We start from the raw sequence: 11,644 nt of genomic DNA on the forward strand, positions 1-11,644 counted from the left end.
TTCTGCCAGAAAAAGAGCTCAAAGAATTTCTTGTGGTGTATTCCCTTCGCTGCCAAAAATAATGTGGTAGTGAACGAAGAACAGAAAAGTGAAAAATACAAAAGATCAATGTTCGAACAGGGGGCTTCATACCCAGGGCATAAAGTTTGAATGGTTAATCTGATTGAATTTTTAGATCTGAGAACTAATAACGTTACTGAATTGGAGATTATTCTGGCCTGCAGAACTCTGGCAGAATGAAGAACTATCTCAAGAACGTGGGGACAACACCTGGTTCTGTCACTAGGGCAAGAAAAGGGGTTCTGGACGTGACAATGGTCAACGCAGCTTCCAGAAGAAGTGTTAAAGCCTGGGAAATGGTGACCAAACCATCAATCTCTGACCATAGGATAATCGAATATAAAATAACAGAAGAGGAACTGATCCACCATTAAGATCTATCTGAAGCAAAACTCACAACAGTTCGAAACTAATTGGCCAAACCTCTCGCATTACGATCTGGAACAAAAAGTCGATCAGGGAATTTTAGATGCCTTCCACTCCAGTTATCCACTCCCGGATGTTTGAAGAAGTGAGGATGCATCTAATTAATCCTATTCGTGCATGGACTCATGCCGACGATTTTAAAATCTTTGGTGATATAGGCTCTATTGAAGACTGCGTTTCCTGCAGCGTGTTTTGTGGACTCATTCTTGATTTGGTGTGGCAGAAATCAACTACCATTGAGCATTTTTGAGTGCAATGTCGCCACGTACACCAGAAAAAAGAACTATTTACTGTATAGTTATAGTCTTGATGGCAGCGTCCTGAGCAAAAAAAACGGAGATAAAAGATCTTGGCGTTGTTTTGATCAAAGTTTTACATTTGTTCCTCATGTTAATCATTTACTTGGTACGAGGCCAAGATTGTATGAATTCATCGTGCGTATTTTCTGCAGATATTTTCTGATCCGGAAACCATGATTTTGCTGTTCAATACATTTGTGACGAGCAAACTGGAGTTTGGATGCATTGCTTGAAACCCAATATACGATTGCCATACACATCACAATGACATATATTCCGAGAGCTGGCGACGAAAATCGGCAAAAGATTTGTAATGGATCATAATTAAATATGAGTTAGTTTTGATGGTGTATATGAATCAGCACCCACGCTAAAAGGTCAGGTAGTGGAACATCTGACGGCGACGCTCTTTGATTCATATAAAATTACAATATCCGTACTTTGGGATGACTGCTGGCTGCCTCTCTTCTATTGAATATTGTGGTCTGAATATTTTATTCACAAATTATATATGATATTTGAGCAGTAAATGCAGTTTCAGCCAATACAATTCTTTTGAAACAATATCGTCAAGGCAGCAACTTATGTGGTGTACTGAAACACCGCGTTTCACTAAAATGAGATCTGTGCACTTTTTCAAGTTTTCTGTTCTATGAACTAGTGACAATTTTCAATCATTACAAAATACTTGTAGAGTGTGTTGTAATTTCATATACCTACATCAAAGCGCGTCGCCGGGTCAGGTGTTCCACTACCTGACCTTGAGAGTGGGTGCTGACTTATGTACACCCTCAATACTAAATCATATTAAATTATGCGCCAGTACAAAACTTTTGCCGAATTTCGTTGCCAGCTCTCGGACTAATGGAGTCTGTTCAGAGAAGTTTTTTCGAGTAAAATCATGATGTTTTTTTGAATAAATTCGGTGCAGTTAAGCTTGATATCAGGAAGGGCGTTGTTTGTTTGAGGTTTTTTCATGGACTCTTGAATGGCACATCTACTCGCTAGAGTAGGATTTCATGTAGGACGCCCAAGTTCTAGACCCGTACGCTTGTTCAACCTTACTACGCCCAGAACAAATATATTGTTTCAGTCATCTGTGTACAATATGATTTGTTCTAAATTCAATCAGATCTCGCACCTCTGTGATATACACTTTGACAGACAGTCCTTATTAATTAATATATTACAAGGACACTACATATATACAAGAGTTTACATAATTTGTAAAACTTTTTAATTTTTGTGGTAATGTCACTTCTAATCCCACAGCACTCAGAATACAAAAGGTCATGGCAAGAGGAGTAATCAACCCCACAATATCGCTCAATAAGCCAGACGGATAATTCACCGAAGGAGAACAGGAACGATCTTTCAGTTTTCCCAAAACAACCTTCACAGGTAGTAAACCCATAACTAGAATCGATACAGCAATATAGACCAAGAATCCTCGTAAGGAAGATTGGGATATTTAAAAGACGATATTTGGAGTGGGCAATGAATACCTTCAATCTATATAGATCACCAGAAGTGTAAAGAAAAATCCTAGAAGAGATTCGTCTTCATCTTCTGAAGATAACCACAAGCTGCTTAGAATGAGTCATATACACAGAAAATGGAGAAGGACAAAAGTTCCCTTCACACCAAAATGGGGACCCACAATCTTCAAGAACAATTAATTCAACATCGTTTCTATTGAAGACGATGAACAAAGTAGTAGATAACAACATAAGAACATAGAATCTGGTGAATACACCAATTCACAAATGCCAGATGGCCTACAGGACGACCGATCAACAAAAACTGCTCTGTATGACCGTATGACTCTATAGCTAGGTTCCTGGTCCCTCGGAAACTAAAGGAAATGAAGAGGCAAATACACTTGCCTCTAGCAACAAGGGAAAATGACGTTTATTCATCCAGTGGAATAAAAAAAATTTAATTCACAAGTGAAATGAGATGACATAAGCATAAGCGGATAAAGCGATACCTTTCATGTCAATTTATAAAGACGATAATTCTATGGAAAGTGTTATCGTTTGATTTCTAATTGAAATGGAATAAAATTCACGTGAGTTATAATTTTTATTCATTCGAAAAAATAATAATGACAATATCAGTCAAAAGAACACCATAAGGGCACTTCAATCGGACCTGCTATTGCTCTGGAGACAGAATCCAATTCTTCACCTAACAGACTTTCGGGATGACCTTGGAGCCTAGGAAGCTAAATCATTTCAGTTGTGCAAATACAACTTGGTTTACTTGTATACACAGTTGCCAGATTTAGGACGCAACATTATGCGTCGTGTGAAAGATGTATATTGACTGTATATCAGTTTTCATCATTTGAAGCGCCCCCGAAGCGGAATTTGCGTGAACTAAAAATATACTTTAGGTTTCATGAGAAGCACTTTACTGCGTCTGGAGATATGTTTTTCAACATAGAATAACTCTTTTATCAAAAGATGAATGAAATCTATAGTTGTTCCAAAGATAGCTCTCGACGTCCTTCACGATTTGCGACCACCCCTATCGTTGTATCCCTCGAAATACCAGAGAAAACTTTGAAAAACAATGCTGCGTCCGGTATACGGACGCAGTATTATTCAGGACGCAATAGTGTATGGCCCAAAGACAATGTATGGACGCAACATAGTATGCTGGATAAATATATATATATATATATATATATATATATATATATATATATATATATATATATATATATATATATATATATATATATATATATATATATATATATATATATATATATATATATATATATATATATATATATATATATATATATATATATATATATATATATATATATATATATATATATATATATATATATATATATATATATATATATATATACCTTTCTAAGGCGACCTGACACCCACATGATCCGAATGTTTTCTTATTATATATATATATATATATATATATATATTTTTTTTTTTTTTTTTTTTTTTTTTTTTTTTCACCATTTTGGGTAGGCGCATGATTATGCCGGATCACGAAGACCAAAGCATTTCTCAGCTGCTGGTTAGAAATCTTCTGACTATTCTTGTAGTCCACAGAATGACTTCCTTCTGGGCTACATCGATAAGACTTTCGTCAAGTCCAAGCCGCTTGGTGTGTTGGATCAGATGCATCTCAACAAGACCATTGGTCGTGATGACCAATGGAAGGATCAGAGTGGAGGTAAGTTGGTGAATTTGTTTCAGTTCAAACGCCAAGTCATGATATTTCACTATTTTTTCAATATAGGCTTTCTCAGCGTTGTCATCCGCTGGAACCGTGATGTCAATTATTATCGCTGTTTTTTCTTTTTTGTCAAAGATAACTATGTCTGGTCGGTTGTGTGAAATTGGCCTATCAGTAATCAGTGGATGATCCCAGTATAGCTTCAGGTTTGCATTCTCTAGTAGTGTTTGTGGTGAGTATTCATAAACTTTTTTATGTTGTTTCAATAACCCATGTTTTATAGCAAGTGCCTGGTGGTAAACTTTTGCCATGGCATTGTGGCGATCCGTGTATTCTCTGGGAGCGAGGGTCGAACAGGATGAAGTAATGTGTTGGATTGTTTCCACGGATTGTGAGCATCTGCGACATAGATCTGTTGGTAAGTTCTTTCGTGCTATGTTTTTCAGGTAGGCTCTCGTAGGTATCACTTGGTCCTGGATGGCTGCCAGTCTTCCTTCCGTCTCCGGGAAAAGATAACCTGCTTTCAGGTATGAGATAGACTTTTCCTTGTTAATTTTATTCCATTTCAGAGCAGTGGGATATCTTCCATGTAGGGCTTTACCGTGCCATTCTCGTGCAGCTTCCTCGATGTTTGGGCTTTCTATAGGGGGCGTTGTTGATGCCAGGTTTAGAGCTGTGATATTTTGGTCCTCTTCTGCTATCGCTCGGAAGAAAGGTGAGTTCTTTGATTTAAAATACTCTGTCATTTGCTTGACCACAGTGTTGTGGGTGTTTTCAACCTGTTGTAAACCTCTTCCTCCCTCACTTCTTGGCATGTGCAGTCTTATTACCGAAGCATGGGGGTGATGCATTCCATACCTAGTCAAGAGTACTCTTACTTGGGTATCTATTGCTCTTAGATCGGTGGTTGACCATTTAATGATGCCGAAGGAATAAGTAAGACATGGCATCGCCCACGCTTTAATTGCCGTGAATGTTGATTTCGCATTCAGTTTACTTTGGAGTACCTTCTTCAGCCTTTCCATGAACTTAGTTTTAAAAGCATCTTTGGCTTCTTTTGTTCTGATTTCAAGCCCCTGTTTAATTCCCAAATACTTGTAAGTATCTTCTGGTCCCATCCTCTGCATTTCTAACCCTTGGTTTATAAGCATGGCTTCTCCCTCTATCAGCTTTCCCCTTTTCATATGTAGTACAGCACATTTATCTAAGCCCAGTTCCATTTTTATATTTTCTGTGAATGATGTCACGATTCTGAGCTGTTTTAATAGTTGGTCTTCATTTGCAGCGTACAATTTGAGGTCGTCGATGTAAAGCTGGTGACTGATTTTGGTGTTGTTTCTTTTTTCAATGATATAGCCGTACCTGGTGTTGTTAAGCAATTTGCTCAAAAAGTTAATTGCGAGGCAGAACCAGAGTGTGCTCAGTTTGTCTCCCTGGAAAAGCCCTCTTCTGATGTTGATTTGCTCTGTTGTATATTCACCTGTGTTCGTTTTAAGGTGCAATCTAGTTCTCCACGTGAGCATGAGATGTTTGAGAAGATTGATTATCGCCTCCTCAACTCCATACAATCTCAAAGTTTTTAGTAGCCATGAATGTGGGATGGAGTCGAAGGCCTTCCTATAATCAATCCATGCCATCGATAGGTTCCGCTGTTTCTTTTTTTGCCTGCTTGGTAATGAGGGAATCAATGATTAGCAACTCTTTACTTCCCTTTGCATCTCTGCGGCATCCATTCTGTTCAGGTGCTAGAATGTTGCATGTTCTCACGTGATTCCATATTTTTTGTGTTATCACTCCTGTTAAGATTTTGTAGATAACAGGCAAGCACGTGATTGGTCTATAATTTTTGGGATTATTGTGTCCTGGTCCTTTCGGAATCATGTGGGTGATGCCAAGAGTCAGGGTGTGTGGTAATTGGGATGGATTTACCAGGGCTTGCTGAAACAACTTTGTTATTTGTTTGTGTGTGCAACTGAAGTGTTTCCACCAGTAGTTGTGAAGCCCGTCAGGTCCTGGCGCAGACCAGTTGTTTGTTTTTTTTAGTGTTGCTCTTATATCATTTTCAGTGATGGTAACTCTATCCATTATGTAATATTTTGATTCCTCCTCTGCCTCTCGAATCCAAGATGCTCCATCATTATGTTCTCCTCCGTCGCTCCAGATTGCTTCCCATGTTGTACGCATTTCATCAGGTTTTGGTAACTCCTCTTCAACTGTGGTTGTCTCCTCTAGTTGTCTGTAAAACTGATATATATATATATATATATATATATATATATATATATATATATATATATATATATATATATGAACCCGTAGTTCGTTGTTACCTCCGTTAAGTTCATTGGGCGACCTGACCTCCGGGTGAAGGAGTTTTTTAATTGGAATAATTTTTGCTTATATATGTAGAGGGGAAGGTAAATAACAGGGGTACCTAAAGAGGGGAAAAGATTTTCATTGAAAAATTTTTCTTTAAACGAATCAGACCGTACTACCTCCGCATATATTTCTTATTAGTAGTGCGCTCTCACCTCCCGCAACGTTGTCAGATTTCAGGAGGACAGAAAGTAGGGCAGCTTGAATTCTACTCATATACAGCTGCTCTTCCGATTCATTCACACATACTGAAACCTGTAAATAGTTCGAGAACGATACTGATATTAATAAACTTCATACGCTAATAATTGATTGATAAGGATTCGGAGTAAATGAATTTGGACAGAAATTATTATCTTTTATTCATGAATATCAACAGTTTTGAATAAGTATGCTATGTCTACGATACTTCGTCCGATAGGGGAGTTTAATACCGTATAGGTCCTAAAATGAATGATACATGACAATGAAATTTTTCGTTACATATGAGATTAATTCCAAAGACAATTTTACCGAATTCGTTCTGTATGAAATAGTTATCTAAATTTTGGGCATTATATTCACGACATGAGGAACTCCATTGAAATGTTTTTCCCGAATGAATCAACAAAGATATACGTTTTACTTTCAGCTTCTCTACTTCATTCACTTTCATTTTAGCACAGGATTGGCCATGGAAATTGAATACCTTTCACTCTGTATGGTACGAAAATGTTGGGTTAAGACGCTTGTCAAAACATTTTTGAGTTTCAAATCAGTGCTACGTAGTCCGTTCTACGTGAGACTCTCAGTAATTACGTATTTCATCACAATGTCAAATCACTTCGGAAAATATTGCGTCGAAAATATGTAACGAACATAATTGACATTTATACAAACTGATTGAAGACATACCAAATCTATTTATTTACATGGAAAATAGAAGTACTCAGTAGCTTGAGGAGAGTTACTGTTGTTTATTTTCTTTGGCTGAAGGCTGAAGACGTTACATCAGTTGTAGAATTCAAAAAAATCAACCCGAAGATGAAATGCATTTGATGCAGTGTTAGCATTGAATTGAATACTCATAGGTGGTAGGGAATGGGTATCTTTTGAAGAAATGAACGGATAATTACGAGAATGTTGAATTCCTCAACAAAAATCATCTTACGTGAATGGTAGTCAAAATAATTAAAAGAAGTTTGAAGCAACAGGAGCTTCACCTTCAAACAAAACAACTGCCTAGTATTCATGTCTGTTTATTTTCAATACATTGATATAATAATAATAATTATACAGGGTGTGGCGTAATGAATGGATAATATGGGGCCTGCGGGTAGAGTACTCTATGGCGGTTCGAATAAATATATTTTACGTTTGGCAAAAGTGCCTTGGTTTTCGAGATATTGGGGATTTTCGATGAATCACCCCAAATAATAATAATAACTGGATATTGACATTTTTCATCATAGCGGTTCAAAAGAAACTCCTTGATTTAATGGCATTTCTTAATTGCTCGAGGAGTCTTTTGAAATTTTTCAGTACACAGGGTGTTTCACAAGTAAACGGACAAACGAAAACCGTGAATAGAGGGCATTGAGCTTAGTTCAAAAACACCTCATATGTGTGTCTTAGGCATTCCGTTTCCGATATAGAGAGGAGTTTATTCAAATTTCCCTAATTTTTGTTCGGCTATAACTCCAAATATTTTAGTTGGATTCGGCTGAAAATTCATTATCCGCTTCAACTTCTAAGTTTCAATTAAACAGAACATTAAAAGTTGACGAACACAGGACCGGACTCATTGAGGATATATGTAAATTTAAACTCATGCAAAACACTCTGTTTGTAGTTTTTCTCGTCATAATTTTGAATTTTTCAGGTATCTTCATTGATTTGCTCAAAATCAATGAAACTTTGGTATGCCTTTTCAGATTATTTCTAATGAATAATTGTTTGATCGTGAAATGTCTGGAAAAAACAGCGCTGCATATTGACTTTTACTTCACATTAATTAATGGGATGAATATGATCGCCAACCAACTGAGGAAATCTAAAAATGGAATTGGAAATGTTCAACTGAATTTTTTCGTTTTTAATATATGTCTTGCATTTGTTTTTGATATTTATAGCATATCTGGTTATTCAGATAAGTCATTAACAGTGATAATAAGCTTTATTATTGATAATGAACAAAAATAGAAAAAACTACGCTATCATGATCATGAAAATAATAATTATAATTCGATATCTTCCGAATGAATCGCTTTTTATGGACAACGTGGAACTGAAGTAATTTTCCGAACTGATTTTCACCTCATTTGGTCTTTTAGTGAAGGTAATGATTGGCACTTCGAATAAGTGTGATAAATGCACTTTCGAATTCTTCACTGATTCCGTTATAGTCATTATTGGATCTATGGAAATCTATGGATTGTTCTGGTCTTATTACAATTTGTTATTGAAACATTGATGATATTCATGCACCAGCAAAAGTATTTATCAGTATTTCAGGTCATTTTATTAGAAGGGTAGGCCCACAATATTGGATTGCTTCTTTGTTTTTATTCACACAACTAGTTGTCCATAGAAAAATAGATTCATTCTGAATATCAAGTTTTAAATTTTAGTTTCAAGATAGCGTAGTTTTTCCATCCATATTTGGATATTATCAATTTTGAAACATTTTATCCTTGTGAAAGTGTATTTTGAAGACCGAATATGGTATAATTGTTGAACACATTCAACAGAATATTCTTCGAAAAAAAAATCAATTAAGGATTTCTAAATACATTTTCATGAAGTGCTCTATTCCTTAGAGGCGTCTGACCAAAACAATTATTTCTAGAACATGATCAACAGGTGGGGCAACCCAAAAATCAATTCATTTTGAGACAATAATAATGCAGATAACAAAAAACTTGAAATTATGATTAAAAAACTACATACACGGTGTTTTTATGAGTTTGAAGTTAAGTAAAGCCTCACTGAGCCCGGTCCAGATTTTTGTCGAATTTTAATGCTCTGTTTCGATGAAATTAACAACTCAAGGCTAAATATAAATTTTCAGTCGACTTGATCAGAATTTCAGGAGTTATAGCCAAACGGAAATTCGAGAAATTTCCAAAAACCCCCAAGAAACCTATATATAGGGTGCCCCAAAACTATTGAATCAAACGTCACACCACGATAGAGTAAATCAAATACTATCGAATGACACCAACATTAGTTGAGCGAAAATGTACCGTTTCTAAAAAAACCTAACCTAAAGTTGCCGATTTTCGAACTATTTTTTCAGTCACAAGGCCAATTTGTTATTAAGGATAGCGTTTTTCTCCCATATTATCACCCCTGTTTATTCTGAGTATTAAAAATCATGAAGAAAAAACAATTGTTTTAATTTACATTTACTTAGGTTATGGTTATCGATTAACTACTTGAAATAATTTCAATTAGGGGAGATGAAACAATAATATTACTTCAATATAATTTAAAATCGATATCCTTTTTCACAAACTTGCCCTGTTATTAAGAAAAATAGTTCGAAAATCGGCAACTTTATGTATTTTAATAAAATTCTGACTATTTTGGAAACGGTACATTTTCGTCGAACTAATGTTGGTGTCATTCGATAATATTTGGTTTACTCTATCGTGGTGTGACGTTTGATTCACTAGTTTTGGAACACCTTGTATATGGTATGATTCTGAACTCAGCTCAATGCCCTCTATTCACGGTTTTCATTTGTCTGTTTACTCGTGAAACACCCTGTATACTTCTTGTACTCTGAAAATTTTAAAACGAATGCCCTCACCGTCATATGAAAATTCAAATTCTTCTTGTTGTAAGAACCGTTCATCCTTTCACCCAACGCCGACCCTAGTTACATGGCCCGTTGAAAACGAAATCGGCATCTGTTTACTGCAAAACACGTGTTAACGCTGATATGAAGGGTTCAAAATTTTCTACCTGATTCGGGCTTTTTAGGAACGAATTGCTCAAGATGCCGAGTTCGAATAACATTTCGTTTTGCGTGTTATATTGGATAAAATTGAATTTATTGCATGGATGATTCGAGAATTATTGATGTCCAGAATGTTCCAGAATGATGAAAATTTTCAGATTTCATTGAAATTCTTGCGAAAATTATCTCGTATATTTTCAAGTTTAGATTTTAATTCATTCAGAACTTTGAAGTTCGGCAAATAATGATGTAAATGATATAGATAACAGTCAATCACATTTCCTTCAGCGCAGTTGTTGTTTTGAAGAAAAAGCAGTAGATTCTCGCAAAATCCGAAACTCTACATGAATAGGCCCAGTTGTTCAGTTCGGGATTAAAGTTTATCCTAAATTGATTTTGACATTTCAGTTCAGTTCAGTTCTGTCAGGTTAATCTAGGATCATCTTAAATCTCGGCCTTATCCTGAACTGAACAACCGGGCCTTATAGTAATAGCAACGTAGCATTAATTAACTCGGTATATTATTGGAATAATATTAAATTTTTATAGCGGAGAATAGTGGTTTTCAGCCTCGGTATTCACGAAATTCATTTTATTATGTTTTTTTTTCATGTGAATCAGCCCGAAACCTTGGATCCCCCGACCTGATAGTTTCGTATACTTCTATGACAATAGCATAATAACTCAAATTTCAACATTTTCACAGAAATTTTTGAATTTAAGGGAGAGACACATTAAAAAAATCGATAGCAAGTTACCGCCTAAACTGCGAGCTTGCCGAAGTTGAAACTGGTACCAATCTACTCAGTGCTTCATAATATGTATAGTTTTATGACTCAGTGTTTTTCAGAACCTGTAAAAAAAAATTAAAAACTGTAGACTCGTCATCGCCTTCCAAGGCTGCATCTTGGAAGAGCTGTCTATATGGAAAAAAATTCATAGGAACTAGCCCCGCTTATTTTCATTGAGGAATCATCTCCCTTAGTCCTTCGCATTTGTTTACAGATATCCTGTATATAGATACATTTTATCTATGTACCTATTCATTTTGGATAGTAGAAGTTTAATCAATATGTGTTATTTTCGAAGACAAAAACAAAAATTTTAATTGCACTTGATTTGTTAATTATAAGAATCATCATTTATTTTGAATAATAAAACTTCATGCGAAAATACTTAAATTAACTTTTGTCTTTCTCCTTTCATCATGCGTCCATCATAGTGTCCGCTGTTCATCATAGCTTTTGGGAATTACCAATCAATCATATGTATCCGAGTATGTATCTATATTATTACCTTCATTTTGTAGATTCATCATGTC

At 35.7% G+C, this 11,644-nt stretch overlaps 1 protein-coding gene across 1 annotated transcript; it reads right to left on the reverse strand.

Moving 5' to 3' along the window:
• Window positions 1–3,832: 3,832 nt before the first annotated feature.
• On the reverse strand, window positions 3,833–5,527 carry LOC123310327. Its single transcript, XM_044893791.1, has one exon. The coding sequence runs from the start codon at window positions 5,525–5,527 to the stop codon at window positions 3,833–3,835; it is 1,695 nt and encodes a 564-aa protein (XP_044749726.1).
• Window positions 5,528–11,644: the final 6,117 nt, after the last annotated feature.

Source organism: Coccinella septempunctata, chromosome 3 (assembly GCF_907165205.1).
Source record: "Coccinella septempunctata chromosome 3, icCocSept1.1, whole genome shotgun sequence".
In the NCBI taxonomy this organism is placed as follows: domain Eukaryota; kingdom Metazoa; phylum Arthropoda; class Insecta; order Coleoptera; family Coccinellidae; genus Coccinella; species Coccinella septempunctata.

Excerpts from the sequence above, each read along its gene's own strand:
- LOC123310327 (XM_044893791.1), bottom strand. The coding sequence starts at position 5,527 with ATGCTCACGTGGAGAACTAGATTGCACCTTAAAACGAACACAGGTGAA.